Below are 17,660 nucleotides of genomic sequence, written 5' to 3' on the forward strand. Positions count from 1 at the left end.
TCCGGTAGGTACTCAGGAAGGGAAGGGCCCTGCATGGACACTTGCCCGGAGGGACCCCCGGACTGGGCGTCATAGAGTGGGCGAGGCGACGCGCCCCCATCGATTGATTGATTGAAGTCATGAATGAATAGAAATAAAACGATAATAGGAAAAATTAATTACATGTATCGGAATAGCTATAAAAAGATAAAGAAACAAATAACCACGAAAATAACGACCAATACCAGGACAAAAAACCGGAAATGCTCTGGAGGCCGTTGTCCTTCCTTCCTTCCTCCCTCCTTCCTTCCGTCCATCAATTATTCCCTCCCTCCCTCAATCCTTCCTTCTCCTCTTCCCCCCCTCCTTCCATCCCACCCTCTTTCCTGTCTTCTTCCTTTCATTCTTCTCTTTCTCAATCCCTCTCTTCCTCCTTCCCTCTTATCCCTCCTTTCATCTCTCCCTCCCTCCTTCCTTCTCACCCTCCCTTCCTCTCTCCTTCCGTCACGGCTCTCACACATTCCCGGTCCCGGTCCCGATCGTCCCCGATGACTCCCGATAAGCCGATCGGGGCCTGACCGCCGACAAAATAGGCAATAATCCCGGAACCGGTGGCTTACCGCCGGTCTGCCTGCGGTAGACCGGCGACCATATACGATTTTCGATTTCTTCGACCGGCGACTGCAGCAGGTCAGTCGGCGGTAGACCGCCGGCCTGCCGGCGGCAGACCACCGGTCTACTGGCGGCAGACCTGCGGCACATCGACGAGCAAACACTTTCTTTGCATTTACATATATTTATAATTACCTCATAAACAGCTTCATACCTAAATTCATTTGTGTGCATAAAACACACACACTCTCTCTCTCTCTCTCTCTCTCTCTCTCTCTCTCTCTCTCTCTCTCTCTCCATATATATATATATATATATATATATATATATATATATATATATATATATATATATATATATATATATATATATATTTTTTCTCTTTCACCCATTTCTCTTCCATGTTTCCTTTATCTCATCTCCCTCTCTCTCTTCATCCCTCGCTCCTACCTGTTCCTCCTCATTTTCCTCCTTCCTTCCTTGCTAATCCCCAGGTCAGCCACAGGTGTTCACTCGCGGTCTACCGCCGGTCTACCGCCGGTCCGCCGCCGGTCTGCCGTGGGTTGTCCGCGGTTGACCGCCGGTCGACCGCCGGTCGACCGGCGATATTTTTCGACACCGCCGGTCGACCGGGTGCATCGCCGATATCTTTGAAAATTTTAAAGTTGACCGGCGGTGGTCGGCTGCGTCTACGGTCCTAAGGGTCGACCGGCGGTAGACCGGCGGTCTGCCGCCGACAATCCCCGATCTTACAGCCGGTCGACCGGCAACCAACTTATCGGGAGTCATCGGGGACGATCGGGACCGGGAATGTGTGAGAGCCCCTTTATACTCCTTTGATACCCCCCTCCCCCCCTCCGTCACTCCTTCGATTCCTACCTCCCTTCCTCCTTCCCTACCTCCCGCCTTCCCTCCCTCCTCTCCTCCCCCCTTCCTTCCCTCCGTCACTCCCTCCTTCCCTTCCTCCACTTCTCCTTTCTTCCCTTTCGTCCTTAAATGTCTCCGAAGTCACCGGAAGTCTAGTCCAGGAGGAAGAGGAGAGACGAGGAAGAAGGAGTAGGGGGGAGAGCAAGGAAGGGGAGAGAAAAATGCAGTGAGAGTAAAAGATGGAAGAAAGGAGGAGGAGAGGAAGATAGAGGAAGAAGGAAAGGGATAGATGGAGGAGGAGGGGAGGAGGAAAGTAAGGAGATAAGGAGGAAAAGGAAAGAATAACAGGAGACAGAAATCTATGTCGGGGAGAGATGAAGAAGATTAGGAATGAAGGAGGAGGAGGAGGAGGAGGAGCAGGAGGAGGAACAGGAGGAGGAGGAGGAGGAGGAGGAGGACAGTAGATACAATAGGAGGTGATAAAGGAAAAGAAGGAAGGGAGGAATGGAAAAAAAAAGATAAAGGGGGAAAAGGAAGAAAATAGACAAAAATTGCGTGAGAGAGAGAGAGAGAGAGAGAGAGAGAGAGAGAGAGAGAGAGAGAGAGAGAGAGAGAGAGAGAGAGAGAGAGAGAGAGAGAGAGAGAGAGAGAGAGAATGACTAGACAGGACCACTTAAATATGACAGGAAAGAGGTCCATGAAATTACTTGGGAAAGACCCGCGGCGAGACAGACAGACAGACAGACAGATAGACAAACAGACATACAAGACACAGAAATAGACACAAAAATACAGACAGAGACAGATACACAGATATGGAGACTCAAACACAGACAGACACATGCAGACAGACAGACAGACAGAAAAAGAAAGAAGGAAAAAATGAAAGAAAAAGAAACCAAAATAAGGCAAGAAAAAAGAACGAAAGAAAAAGAAAGAAAGAAAAAGAAACTGAGACACACACACAAACAGACAGACAGACAAAGGACAGAGGAAGGAGAACACGAATGGGGGGAATAACAATGAAGGAAGGCGGTTGATAAGACGAGGACTGATAAATATTAAAAGCGCAAATTAAAAGAATAACACAAATACTTACTGAAAGATCGACAGGGGAAAAAAAAAATAATATAGATAATGAGGACAAGATTATTAATGTAAAAAAATCTTATATGAAGGGAGAGAGAGAGAGAGAGAGAGAGAGAGAGAGAGAAGACAGAATAAAAACAAGTGACAAACGAAAAATAAAGACGTGGAGAGCATGAAAGAAAGAAGAAAAGGAAGAATAAAGGAGTAAAAAAAACATTAAAAGACCGAAAATAAAAAAAAACGGGGGAAGAACCAAAAAGAAAAAAAAGGAAGAAAAGAAAAAAAATGCGTATATACAAAACGAAAAACAAGAACACGGAAGAAGAACAGGAGGAAGCGAAGGAAAGGCAATTAAGAAGCAGGTGGAAAGACAATTAAGAAGAAAAGAAAAAAAAACGCGTATATTCAAAACGAAGAATAAGGAACACGAAAGAAGAACAGGAGGAAGAGATGGAAAGACAATTAAGTCAAAACCGGGACAGCATTAATTAAAAAACCCAATAAAAACAAAAATCAGTAATAGACCAGCCAGGAAGAAGGGTCAGAAGGGAGCAAAAGAAAGGAGGTCAAGGAACGGAGGGAGGATAGGAAGATGAAAAATGGAACGGAAGCAAGGATGAAAAGAAGGGAAGGAAGGAAGGAACCCATTTCACGATACTTTCTCAAGCTATATTTTCCCTTTTCCTTTCGTTTCCTTACCTCTCCCATGCATTCGTATCTGTACCGTGGGAAGAAGCAGGTCAAGGGAGGGAAGGAGAAGGGAGAGAAGGTAGAGAGGAGAGAAGGGAAGGAAAGGGAGAGGTAGAGAAGAAAAGAGAAGGGAAGGGAAAAGTGGGAGAGAAAAGGAAGAGAAGGAAGAAGAGAAGAAGGAGAAAGAGAAGAGAAGGAAAGGGAGAGGAAAAGTGGGAGAGAAAAGGAAGAGGAAGAAAAGGAAGAAGAGAAGAAGAAGGAGAAAGAGAAGAGAAGGGAAGGGAAAGGAGAGGTGGGAGGTGAAAATGGAGAGGAAGGGAAAAAGAAAGTTCAGAGAAGAGATGGAAAGGGAAAGGCGAGGTGGAAGGGTAAAAAGGAGGAGGAAAGGAAAAAAGAAGGAAGTGGGGAGGAAAGGAAAGAAGGAAAAGGAAAGGGAAGAGAAGAACAGAGCATGTAAGAGGTTGTAATTGAAATATATAAAGAGAGACGTGATGGAAAATGAGGGTAAGGAACAGAAACAAAAAAAAAAATTAAGTGAAAAAAACAAAAAATGGAATATAAAAGGAACAGGAAGAAGGGAAGAGAGAGAGAGAGAGAGAGAGAGAGAGAGAGAGAGAGAGAGAGAGAGAGAGAGAGAGAGAGAGAGAGAGAGAGAGAGAGAGAGAGAGAGAGAGAGAGAGAGAGAGAGAGAGAGAGAGAGAGAGAGAGAGAGAGAGAGAAATGAAAGGGAATAACCTAAACCTAAGGATGAGTGTGGTGGGGTGGGTGTGCGAGGTTATCAGAGTGTGGCTAAGTGTGTGAGGGCGTGGGCGTGGGCGTGGGCGTGGCGGCGACGAGGAGGAGGAGGAGGAAGTGCTTGTGGTCTTCAGTAGTTTAAACGCGGGGCAGTGAGTGGAGGCAGAAAGGATGACTCACCAATTACAATTAACTCGGGTAGTGAATAGTAGAAGGAAGCAGGTGTGTGTGTGTGTGTGTGTGTGTGTGTGTGTGCGCGCGTTTACCTACCTACTATACATATCAGCGGCGGACAAACGCTATTTTTCCCGAACATCTCCTAAACGAATCGTTGGATCAGTATGATATTTCAGCACACTACAATTAACATCCGGACCTAATTTATGGCTAACATACAACATTACTCTGTGTGTTATGTGAAGAGTTTACTGACTGATATTAAGCCTAATCCAGTCATCATATCTAAGGTGTTATACAGAATAGGACGAGTGTGGGGTACTCGTCTAACCCCTCCACCAACGCCCCGAACAACCCCCAGACCACTCCTTCCCTACCCCAATATCGCAGTATCCCCCTCCTCGTTTCCCTCTTCACCCCCTACTCACACCATCCCTCAGTCCGAGGCTATGACTTGTAGAGGCAGGGTATAACTCATTAACTGCCGAGGCGCACCCAGGTGTTGTACAGCAATTATCAACGTGAAATACGTCTTGCCTCCATGGAATTGTACCATGCTCTTAGTTAATAATCATATCTATACATATACACCTACATAACATTATAATATGTAATACAGTGATGGGAGAAATGGGGAGGGACACAAGAGTGACGAGGGAGGCGAGGAGCTACGGGGAGAAGAGGAGGAATAATGAGAGCGAGAAGGGGGAGAAGTAGTTGTGGTCAGGAATAGTTTGGGAGGGTGTTGGGAGGGGGGGCACAGTTTCCTTCGAATGCGTCAACATGACTCGTCGGGTTTGTGTTATTTTTCACGAGTAAACTCCTCACATAACACATATAGTAATGTGGTATGTCAGCCATAAATTAGGTCCGGATGTTAATTGTAGTGTGCTGAAATATCATACTGATCCAACGATTCATTTAGGAGATATTTGCGAAAAACAGCGTTTGTCCGCCGCTGAAATGTATAGTAGTTGTATTTATCAAGTTGTAATTTTACAGGGCCTGGGCTTTACGCTCGTGTGGTCCCGTCTCCGTGTCTGCAATTATCCAACTTTGTGTGTGTGTGTGTGATTGTCTCTTCCTGTCCAATACTAGTACAAGACAAGTCAGTGGACGGTACCTCACATGTCTAACCCGATTCTCCCCATACCTCTAATCTAAACCATATACATGAATCAATTTGTACGTGGTATATTGTGCCGAGAATTATATAGCTAACGTTTGAAAGAAGACAGACAGAAAAGGATATGTTCAGGCTATTCCTTTTTTGTCTCAGAACACCTCCCCTCCCGAAACTGACCCATCTTTCGGCCACTCCCTTAACTCTTTTTAGGAGCAGTGAGTAGCGGGCTTTTTTTTCACATTTGTTACCTTCTTTTATGCCCTTGAACTGACTCCTCTGCTGTAAAAAAAAAAAAAAAAGAATGGACAACCAGATCTCAAAAAAGGACAGACCTGGTAACCCTGCTGTGTGTCTGTCTGTCTGTGTGTGTGTCTGTGTTTGTGTGTCTGGATGTGTGTCTTTTTCTGTGTGTCTGTCTGTTTTAGTGTATGTCTGTTTGTGTATGTTTGCATGTCTGCCTGTCTGTATGTCTGTCTGTTCCCGTCTTTGAGAGTTATGTGTGTCTGTCTGTCTGTCTGTGTGTATGTGCTTGTATGTCTGTATGTGTGTCTTTTTCTGTCTGTCTGTCTGTTTTAGTGTATATCAGTGTGTGTTTGCATGTCTGCCTGTCTGTATGTCTGTCTGTGTGCCCGTCTTTGAGAGTTATGTGTTTGTCTGTCTCCGTCTCTGTCTCCGTCAAGGCCACAGGTAGCGGGGTCACCTGGCGGGGTTCGACAGGTGCGTCATTAATTAGTCGTTCAGGTGCTGCTCCCGAGGCGTCATTTTCTTTTTTCCCTCTCGATCTCATATTCCTCATTTTACTTTCATGTTCGAGTTTATAGATTTAATGGTTTTGTTTGTTGATGTATAAGGGAAGGGGAGAAATTAGTGTGTGTGTATTTTTTGTATAATAGAATTTGGTGTATGATGAACTATTCTTTGTGAAATAAACATATGAAACACACACACACACACACACACACACACACCCATACACACGGCTCATTCCTCCCCCTCTACTCACACAAACTCACAGTCCCTTCCTCCCCTGCCCCCCCCCCCCTCCACACACATACGCTTCCTTCCCCCTTCAAACATCCCCTTCTTCCATATAATCTCATCCCCACACACACATCACTCTCTTTCACTCTTTTTCACTCTATTTTTCCGTCACTTTTTACTTTTTTTCACTTCTCAAATCACGCCATACACACATCACCCCTCCCATACATACATCACCCTTCCCATACACACATCACCCCTCCCATACATACATCACTCTATTTTTCCGTCACTTTTTACTTTCTTTCACTTCTCAAATCACGCCATACACACATCACCCCTCCCATACATACATCACCCCTCCCATACACACATCACCCCTCCCATACACACATCACCCCTCCCATACACACATCACCCCTCCCATACACACATCACCCCTCCCATACACATCACCCCCCATACAAACATCACCCCTCCCATACACACATCACCCCTCCCATACACACATCACCCCTCCCATACATACATCACCCCTCCCATACACACATCACCCCTCCCATACATACATCACCCCTCCCATACACACATCACCCCTCCCATACACACATCACCCCTCCCATACACATCACCCCCCATACATACATCACCCTCCCATACACACATCACACCTCCCATACATACATCACCCTTCCCATACACACATCACCCCTCCCATACACACATCACCCCTCCCATACACACATCACCCCTCCCATACACACATCACCCCCCCCATACATACATCACCCTCCCATACACATCACCCTCCCATACACACATCACCCTCCCATACACACATCACCCTCCCATACATACATCACCCCACCATACACACACATCACCCTCCCATACATACATCACCCGTCCCATACATACATCACCCCTCTCATACACACATCACCCCTCTCATACATACATCACCCCTCCCATACATACATCACCCTCCCATACACATCACCCCTCCCATACACACATCACCCTCCCATACACATCACCCCTCACATACATACATCACCCCATACACACATCACCCTCCCACACACATCACCCTCCCATACACACATCACCCTCCCATACACACATCACCCTCCCATACACACATCACCCTCCCATACACATCACCCCTCCCATACATACATCACCCTCCCACACACATCACCCCTCCCATACACACATCACCCCTTCCATACACACATCACCCCTCCCATACATACATTACCCCTCCCATACACACATCACCCCTCCCATACACATCACCCCTCCCATACATGCAACACCCCTCCCATACACACATCACCCCTCCCATACACACATCACCCCTCCCATGCATACATCACCCCTCCCATACACACATCACCCCTCCCATACACAGATCACCCCTCCCATACATACATCACCCCTCCCATACACACATCACCCCTCCCATACATACATCACCCCTCCCATACACACATCACCCCTCCCATACACACATCACCCCTCCCATACACACATCACCCCTTCCATACACGCATCACCCCTCCCATACACACATCACCCCTCCCATACACACATATCACCCCTCCCATACATACATCACCAATCCCATACACATCACCCTCCCATACACACATCACCCTCCCACACATCACCCCTCCCACACACATCACCCTCTCATACATACATCACCCCTCCCATACAGACATCACCCCTCCCATACACACATCACCCCTCCCATACACACATCACCCCTCCCATACACACATCACCCCTCCCACACATCACCCCTCCCATACACACATCACCCCTCCCATACATACATCACCCCTCCCATACACACATCACCCCTCCCATACATACATCACCCCTCCCATACACACATCACCCCTCTTCACTAAAGCCTATCCCCTTCTCCCCTTCACCTACACTTAATCAACAAATCTATCCAGGTGTGTTATGATGTTATATTTTCAGGTGTGGACACGATGCGGGGGGAGGGTCGGGTGGGCCTGCACAGCCTGCCGTCCCCCCGCGCCGTGAGCCTGGGTATGCAGCAGGCGGGGGCGGCGGGGCGGGGGCTGGGGGTGGGTCCGCTCAAGCCTTCCCTCATGTTGATGCAGTGGGGGCAGTTCATGGATCACGACCTTGTCCACACCCCCGAGGCGGCAGGTAAAGTGTCTGTGTGTCTGTCTGTGTGTCTGTCTGTGTGTCTGTCTGTGTGTCGGCCTGTATGTCTGTCTGTGTATCGGTCTGTATCTGTCTGTCTGTTCTTGCTGAAATATGTCCCATAAGTTATCACAGTTTTAACGTTTATCTCCATAGTTTCCCATAAAATAAAGGTAAAGAAAACAAAATTTTTATGGCAGGCTATAATAAACTACCCCTCTGACCCTGATCATTGTAAAAAATACATATAAGGCTGCCATTTGAATTTTATTATTGTATAGAAAGCTGATAAAAAGTGATGTCAAACAAAGAAACTCAATAAATCCAACGGAACTAAAACCAGTGAAGTGAAAATGCATGGAAACCAATGTAGCGTGAGAATGAGTGAGCTAACCCAGTCCCTTCCCTCGTGCCACTCTTCCCGTCCCTTCAATAGTGCAGGGGAAGGGTGACGGGAAGCTGATGCCCGTGCCCTGCTGCGACGCCGGCGTGCACCACGACACGCGCCACGACCCCGGCCAGGACTGCCAGCCCATCGACGTGTCCGGCGACCCGCTGTCCGCCGCCGAGGACCGCACGTGCATGAGGTTCGTCCGCTCCCTGGTGGCCAGCCGCGGGTGTCTCGTGGGTACGTACGGGACGTGTGTACGTCTGTGTATGTGTGTCTGTTTGTAAGTCGAGGTGGAGCACATGCAAAGGCAATACCACTCCATAAAGTCAAGTGGATGCCTGGCTGTCTGTTTTTACGTATGCCTGTAAGTCTGTGTATATGTATGTCTGTATTATAATAATAATAATAATAATAATAATAATAATAATAATAATAATAATAATAATAATAATAATAATAATAGTTAAAAGATTTATTAAGATTTGGCATCCGTTATGCTGAAAGTTTACAGGTATTATATATATATATATATATATATATATATATATATATATATATATATATATATATATATATATATATATATATATATATATATATATATATATATATATATATATATATATATATATATATTATTACCCCTACCACACACCATACAAGGGCAGGCAGGTGGCGTAATCCCGAACAACCACACGGGCACCAGTCACTGGCCCACACTGAACACCGAGGGAGGAGGGAACGAGGCAGGGCACAAAGGATACACGTTCAACACTAAGTTCTAGTTTAATGACAGGTTCCTCACACAGTACAGCAACTTTCAAGGGCACAGAACAGTTAATCAGGCACAGTACAGGGGCACGGCAGACACGCACACACGGATGCACACAGCTCGCGAGCGGAGCAGCTCAACACTCAAGCCCAGACATGCGTCTTCTCCACTCCCCTCAGCGCCTCTCGCTCGCAACTCCACTCTGCCGACTCAGCACTTCCTGCCCGGCGGCCGGAGGCCCCGGGCTCCCCTCTGTCTCTCCTGTCCCAACAAGTAGAGTTGCACCATGCTGAGCTAACATTGCATCATGCTACAATTTCCTCACATTACACATACAATCATTCACGTACAGCACATTCGTAACACTATCTCCCCCTTCAGAAGGCAGTCGACCCGGCTGCCCCAACATTCAACAAACAAAACATGAAATTAATCAAACTAATCAGTCCCCTGGGACATCACTAAAGTCTCTTAACCATCCCGGCCGACGCCTCTCTCGCCGAGGGCGCCGCTGGGATGCGGGCGGCGGCAGGCAGGCGGTGGCACCCAGAGCGGCGTCGTCGGCCCCAAGTCCTTGCTCAGGGTTGTCACTGACATCTGCCGCTTCGCCCGCACCGCCCATGTTCTCGTTCGGCCCTTGGTCAACCTCCGACACGTCCTCGTCGCTGCTGCTGGGGCCTACGTCCTCTCCTTCCTCGCCGTGGCCCCAGGAGTAGCGCCCTGGACCGTGGTAACGCCACAGCCGGTCCGCGTGGACAACAGACGGGCGCTTTCGTCCCCGTCGGATCCGGTAGGTGACGTCAGAGAGGGCTGCCACCACCGTGTACGGCCCCTCCCAGGGGCTCTGTAGCTTCGGCGAGAGCCCTCGTTTACGGCGGGGGTTATGCAGCCACACTCTGTCACCCACGGAGTACCTCACGTCCCTCATGCGCCGGTCGTATGTCTCCTTCATGGCCTGGCCTGCCACCTTGAGCTTGCCCCGTACGCGTCGGTGCACCTCAGCCAGGGTTTCCTGCAGTGCCGCTGCGAAGCCAGAGGTGACGGTGGGCAGGCTCACGTCGGGGGGCCGCCCCGTGGCCAAATCCACCGGTAGCCTAAGCTCCCGGCCGAACATGAGGCGGGCGGGCGTGTAGTCCGTTGCCTCATGCACAGCGGACCGGTACGCCATCAACATAGCGGGCAGCTTGACGTCCCAGTCTTCTTGGCCTTCCCCGCAATCCAGCTGTTGCGCAAGGGTCCGATTGAAGCGCTCCACCATGCCGTCAGACTGCGGATGGAGGGGCGTCGTCCGGGTCTTGCGCACCCCCAACAGCTCGCAACACTCCCGGAACACTCGGGACTCAAACTCACGGCCTTGGTCAGAGTGCAGTTCCGCGGGTACACCAAACCGGGTAAAGAATTCATTCACCAGCACGCCCGCCACGGTCTCGGCCTCGTGGTTGGTGAAATAGTCCATCACCACACAGATGTACCGGTTACCCCGTGGCGTGAGAGGCAGCGGGCCGGCAATGTCCACGGCCACCCGCTCCATGGGCGCCCCAACGCAGTACACCTGTAACGGAGCTCGGTTTCTCTTGGCGGGGCCCTTCTTTGCACTGCACACGTCACACGCTCTACACCACTCGGACACGTCACTTCGCATTCCCACCCAGTAGAAGCGTTGACGGAGACGGCACAGGGTCTTTTTCTCGCCCAAGTGGCCACTGGTAAGTCCGGCATGTAACTCCCTCAGCACCTCAGCGCGCAAGGCTCGGGGCACTAACACAACCCACGCGTCACCACCCACGCCGCTCAACGCCACCCAGCGCTTTACTAACACACCTCTCTCGTCTACTCGCAAAGTTTCCCACTGATCTACTAGGCACTTGGTGGCGGGGCTCTCCACCGCCACTGCCCCCCGCCAGCCTCGAGCCACTGGATGATGGGAGCGAGATCAGCGTCCTCACGCTGCGCCTTACGCCACTTGTCATCCCCCTCAGCGACGCCCGCTAGCACCTGCAGGCGGAGGCACAGAGGGTCAGAGTCCTTCTGGGTACAGTGTGAGCAGCCAGCCTCACACGGGCGTCGACTCAGACTGTCAGCGTTGCAGTGGACACGACCCGGGCGGTGGACGATGCGATAGTTGTACTGCTCGAGACGCCCCAACCACCTCGCCAGCTGACCCTCCGGCGCCTTCAGCGTCTTCAACCACTGCAGGGCAGCGTGGTCGGTCCGGACGGTGAACTCAGCGCCGTATAGGTACGGGTGGAAGTGCTCGAGACTCTTCACCACCGCCAGCAGCTCCTTCCTCGTCACGCAGTAGTTGCGCTCAGGTCTACTGAACTTGGCGCTGACGACGTGCTCCCTTCCGTCCTTCACCTGTGACAGGACCGCCCCGACGCCCTCGGCACTGGCGTCGGTGTCCAACAGGTAGGGAAGCTTCGGGTCCGGGTACGGCAGGACCGGTGCCTCTAACAGTGCCTTCTTCAGGCCGTCGAACGCGGCCTGGCACTCCTCGTCCCACAGGAAGCACGCCCCTTTCCTGGTGAGCCGGTGGAGAGGGGCTGCCACGCTGGCGAAGTCCTGCACGAAGCGGCGGTAGTACGTGCACAGGCCCAGGTAACTCCTAACTTCCGCCACATTAGTGGGAACGGGCCACTTCTCCACCACTGCCACCTTCTGCGGGTCGGTGCGCACGCCGTCCCGACTGACAACATGCCCCAGGAACGGCACCTCGTGCTGGAAGAGCGAACACTTTTTGGGGCTGAGCTTGAGGTTGGCCTTCCTCAGCCGCTGTAGTACCTCCTCCAGCCGCTCCAGCTCCTCCTCGAAGGTGCTCCCGAAGACGATGACGTCATCGATGTAGACGAGCGCTGTCTTCCACTGCAGGCCGTCCAACACCCTCTCCATCAGGCGCTCGAAACAGCCAGGGGCGTTGCAGAGACCAAAGGGCATGACGTTGAACTGCCACAAACCCTGCCCGAAAGAGAAAGCGGTCTTCGGCTTATCCTCCTCTGCCATCTCCACCTGGTGGTAACCCGACTTCAGGTCGAGTGTGGAGAACCACCTGGCCCCACCAGTGCGTCGAGCGTGTCGTCGATCCTAGGCAGGGGTAAGAGTCCTGACAGTCACATCATTCAGCGCCCGGTAGTCCACACAGAAGCGCTGCGTGCCGTCCTTCTTCTTAACCAGGACTACCGCTGAGGACCAAGGACTGTCTGACCGCTCAATCACCCCCTGCACCGCCAGCTCGTTAACAGTACGCTGCATTTCCTCCCGCCTGGCTGGTGCAATACGTCGGGGCGGGCTCTTGATGGGCACACTATTTCCCGTGTTGATGCTATGCTTCACCAACCCCGTGCGGCCCAGATCCAAGTCACCCCTGCTGAACACGTCCGCGTACTGGGCCAGGGTGTGGCGCATCTTCTCCGTCTGCGCCTCCGTCAGGTTAGCGGCGCTCCGGTGCGCCAAATCCTCCAGGAAGTCGGGCAGCGGCCCCACAGCGGCCGACTCCTTGCTGCCCGGCGTCTCCTCTGGGCGCTCCACCTCCTCACAGGTGCCCAGCTTGGCACCAGCGGGTACCTTCCGGGCCTCGTCGGAGAAGTTAGCTACCAGCACCGTAACTAACTCCTCCCCCGCCCCAACGAGGCTCCGTGCAACTGCCACGCCGTCAGCCAGCCGCAGGTTTTCCGTGGGCTCCACCATGCCTTCCGCTCCACGCATCGCTCTGGACAGGCGACACCGGACCCTGGCCTCCGTCCTAGGGGCAAGGTGCAGACGCTCAGCCGCGACTACCTCTGCACAGCCAACCTCCGGAAGCAAAGGCACGTCTTGACCGCGTACCCTCACCAGCTTCCGTCCGAGGTCGACACAAGCCTTGCTCTGCGTCAGGTAGTCGAGGCCCAGCAAACACGGCTCGTCCAGATCGGCGACGTACACCGGCAGCCGCTCCACAGCGCTGTCCACGCCGATACGAACCTCCACTGGGCCCTTGAGCTGCACACTGTGGCGCGTCTGGGAGTCGCGTGGCGGCCAGCATATCAGGCCGCACCAAGGTCTTCTCAGCCCCGGTGTCCACTGTCAGGCGGCATGGCTTCCCGTCCACTGTGCCCTCCACCTGCATTGCGCTGGTTGTACGGCGGCAGCTTACAAAAGGCGGGGCCCGGGGAGTGTGGACGGCCTGGATTCGACCCCCTCTCCGGCCTGTCCGAGTTTTCCGCCTGCGCGACCTCCTAAGGCTCGGGGCAGGCACTCGAGCGGTGTGCAGACTGGCCACAGTTCTTGCAGAAAGGCTGGAAGGCGTCAGAACTCAGCCGGTCGAGAGAACGCGTCCTTCGCTCCCTCGGACACCGACTGCGTCTGTGGCCTTTCTCGCCACAGCCCCAACACGAACCATGGAAGCCCTCCTGGCTCGCCTTCCTCGACGCTGCCTTCTTCTTCACTTTCGCCATCCGGCCCCGGAGGTCACGGCGGGGCTGGGGGGCCGCCCCTAGGCCGCTGGTCGTCTTCAGGAAGGCCTCGAATTCCAAGGCCCTCGCCAGCGCCACCTGCAGGTCCCCAGGGTGCGCCTGCTTAACGTAAATCTGCAGCTGCTGGTCGTGCAGAGCGTCAACAAAGAAATCGCGGGCCAGCACCACGATCATCTCTTCCGGGGCAGCAGGATACGACCTTCTGACCAGCGCTTCCACGTCCTGCGCCAGCTGCGACAGTGTCTCGCCACGTTCCCGAGTCCGCTTCTTCAGGCGAGCTCGGTACACCTCGGCCTGAAGGTGGTGCCCGAAACGTCGCCGCAGGGCCTCCGCCATGCTCCCGTAAGAGGCTCGTTGGGCCGGCGGCAGGTGCCCCAGCACTTCCACAGCCGGGCCCCGAAGCGCTGTTGCCAACTGCAGCGCCTTCTCAGCCTCGTCCCAGCCCTGGGCAGCAGCTAGCATCTCAAACTGGGCAACATAGGCCTCCCAGGCCACCTTCCCATCATACTCCGCCGGCTTGCGCCTCCCCGAACGGCGGGAAGCCGAGGGGCTGGATGGGGGGGAAAGCGGAGCACGTGGGCTGTTAGCCGGCCGGCATGGAGAGGGCGGCGGTGACGGCGGCAGAGAGGCGGGGTGAGTGGGTCCGACTCGGGCGCCAGTTGGACCCAAGGGGGCAGCTCCGATGGCTCCCCAACCTCCTGCGGCAGCTGCTGGCTCTGACACAACGCTGCGAGGGCCCAGGGGTTCTTGCCAGGGGCCCCACGAGGACCCCAGCAAGTCCGTCACCCTGGTGCTTGCCGCCAGCACGCGTGACGCTTCTTGTTCCTCCCCGCGTGACGTTGCCAGCTCTCGCCGCCGCCTCTCCGCCTCCACCTCCTCCCTCAGGCCCTGGACCTCGCCTTTCAGAGTCTGCACCTCTCCCAGCAGTTCACTCTTAACGCTGTCGCAGGCCTTGTCGGTGTACTGCTGGGTTTCCTGCTCTGGAGGACCTCGGCAAGATGGCGTGCCTGCTCGTGTGCCCTCTCGTCTGCCCTCTGATCCAATTCCTGCCTCAGACTGGCCAGCATGGCAGCGAACAATTCCATCTGGCCCAGCTTCACCTCACCCACGTCAGCCTCGGCCTTGCCCTTCTCCTCACCCTCACGGCGACCATTGGGGGACGCCATGACGACTCGGCGCGCTTCACTGTTCACTTATCCCACTCCTTTGACACCAAGTGTTACGCCACCCCCCCTACCACACACCATACAAGGGCAGGCAGGTGGCGTAATCCCCACCAGAACAACCACACGGGCACCAGTCACTCACAGCGGCCCACACCGAACACCGAGGGGAGGAGGGAACGAGGCAGGGCACAAAGGATACACGTTCAACACTAAGTTCTAGTTTAATGACAGGTTCCTCACACAGTACAGCAACTTTCAAGGGCACAGAACAGTTAATCAGGCACAGTACAGGGGCACGGCAGACACGCACACACGGATGCACACAGCTGCAGCTCAACACTCAAGCCCAGACATGCGTCTTCTCCACTCCCCTCAGCGCCTCTCGCTCGCAACTCCACTCTGCCGACTCAGCACTTCCTGCCCGGCGGCCGGAGGCCCCGGGCTCCCCTCTGTCTCTCCTGTCCCAACAAGTAGAGTTGCACCATGCTGAGCTAACATTGCATCATGCTACAATTTCATCACATTACACATACAATCATTCACGTACAGCACATTCGTAACAATATATATATATAAGACGAGGGGGATGGTTTGGGAGGTCAGGGGATTACTAAAAGTAAAGACAAAATGAGTTGGCCTATGAAGATTATTCCTTCGTGTTCCCTGTGGTCCACATTGGTATTGTGTCACCTCTACACATTGCCGGCGGTTAGGTTCATATGAGGAACTGTTCTTTGCCCCAAGCATTTCTCCACACTAAGCTTGGCAGCAGGCTATAATAGTGGGACAAAATTATGTCCGGCAGTTAGCCAATCTGACCACATACGCAACAGACTGTCTAGCAGTTTGGATTTTGACGTTTATAGGATGTAGTATAAAGATACAATTTAAACCACTCGGCTTTTATTTGTTATATGCGTCCATGACAGACTGTCTCAGGTGAAGGCTGCATTCTGACTACCATGACCTGAAAATCACAGTGATCCAAATAAAATACATGAATGTTAAACAGTAGATAGTAGACAGGTAATAACAGACTCGTGCACACATACGCACACCCATACACACTCAAGGAAATTTCTTATGTCAATATTCCGTCCCTCCACCACCCTTGTCAATGGCAGCTTGAAGTCGTCCTCTCATGCTTCCCGTGTGGCGTCTAACAAGGTGCGGCTCACCCCGGAATACCTCCCTCACCTCACGAACCTGGATCATCCGGGAGTTCCTGGGATGTGCGCTCCTGCTGCGTCTCCCACGTGTTCGTCATCGATCCCCATTGATTCTATATCGGGTAGCAATCTGCCCCCTTACTGGCCCATCGCAGAAGCTGGACCTGATGGGGTCCTGGAACCACTCCTGCACACTGCGAGTCTGATGAATGGGGGCGGTTGTGAGCGAAGTATACTAGATCAGGAGGGAAGGGGTGCTTCGTGGCGGTAAAGGAAGGCAAAATAATGTTTAATATCAAGATAGTTATCAGCACTGAGCCGCCTCTGTATGTGGTGCGCGTCAGCCGGGCCGTGACAATTTACCCGCCGCCACACGTCCACGGTCACGTCCACTGGCCACGTGGACAACATTTTGGTGATCGTGGCTGTTCGAGGAAACCATCATTAAATACACTGGTTTTATTTGAGTGGTTTTATTTGAGTGTAGTAGGTAGGAAGACACCTACCGAAACGGGCGTAAGCTACTCCCGGTAAGGTACTATATATGGGAAGCGAGGAGGGTGCTGAAGCCCTCCAAAGACCCTTCCCATGTCCTCACTTTCCGTTTCCCTATTGTCTCATCAACACCAGAGAGTAGTTCAGCATGCTCTCTAAAGACAGATCCTCTCTCTTTCCACACCACACTACATTCACACAACATACACACCTTTTCCCAAAATTTAAAATTCAAAATGGCAAACATACGCTCTGCCTCGGAGTCCCCGCCTGGGGGGGACCAGAAATTCCCCCAGGGAGGACTCCCCTTCTGGTTGCCAACTTGAGAGGTGTCTTGATAACCCTCGAACCTCTTTCTTCTCAATTTCTGCAACATTCGCGGTCTTCGTTCTAATTTTCATTCTGTGGAACACCATCTCTCTTCCTCTAAACCTCACCTTCTCTTCCTCACCGACACACAGGTTTCTGAGGCTACTGACAGCAATATCTACTCTGTTCCCTCCTACTATCTCTATTCTAAATTTCAATCCAAAGCTGGATGTTGCGCCTACGTGCGCAACGACATCCCTTGCTCTCGTGCCCACGACCTTGACTCTACAGAATTTTCCACCATCTGGCTAAGACTTAATTGCCATTCTTTTACTAAATACATCTGTGCTGTTTAATTTTCACTGAACTCTACCAACTATGTAAAATTCTTTGACTACTTGAACTCTAAAGTGGAGCACATCTTGACCCACTCTCCCTTCGCTGAAAGCTCCATCCTAGGAGATTTC

At 52.2% G+C, this 17,660-nt stretch overlaps 2 protein-coding genes across 2 annotated transcripts in view; one reads left to right on the top strand and one right to left on the bottom strand.

The window, feature by feature from the left end:
* Window positions 1-17,660, top strand: part of LOC127005597 (chorion peroxidase-like) — a 61,509-nt gene that overhangs the window by 26,192 nt on the left and 17,657 nt on the right. Inside the window, exons 5-6 of the mRNA XM_050874550.1 lie at window positions 8,252-8,446; window positions 8,880-9,071. Coding sequence (XP_050730507.1) covers window positions 8,252-8,446; window positions 8,880-9,071 — 387 coding nt within the window. The remainder of the gene's footprint in view (window positions 1-8,251; window positions 8,447-8,879; window positions 9,072-17,660) is intronic.
* On the bottom strand, window positions 13,718-15,034 carry LOC127005599 (uncharacterized). Its single transcript, XM_050874551.1, has one exon. It carries the CDS (start codon window positions 14,514-14,516, stop codon window positions 13,818-13,820), a length of 699 nt encoding a protein of 232 aa, XP_050730508.1. The 5' UTR covers window positions 14,517-15,034; the 3' UTR covers window positions 13,718-13,817.

Source organism: Eriocheir sinensis, chromosome 30 (assembly GCF_024679095.1).
Source record: "Eriocheir sinensis breed Jianghai 21 chromosome 30, ASM2467909v1, whole genome shotgun sequence".
Taxonomy (NCBI): Eukaryota; Metazoa; Arthropoda; class Malacostraca; order Decapoda; family Varunidae; genus Eriocheir; species Eriocheir sinensis.

Bases quoted from the DNA above. Each gene is read 5' to 3' on its own strand.
- LOC127005599 (XM_050874551.1), bottom strand. From the start codon at position 14,516: ATGCTAGCTGCTGCCCAGGGCTGGGACGAGGCTGAGAAGGCGCTGCAG.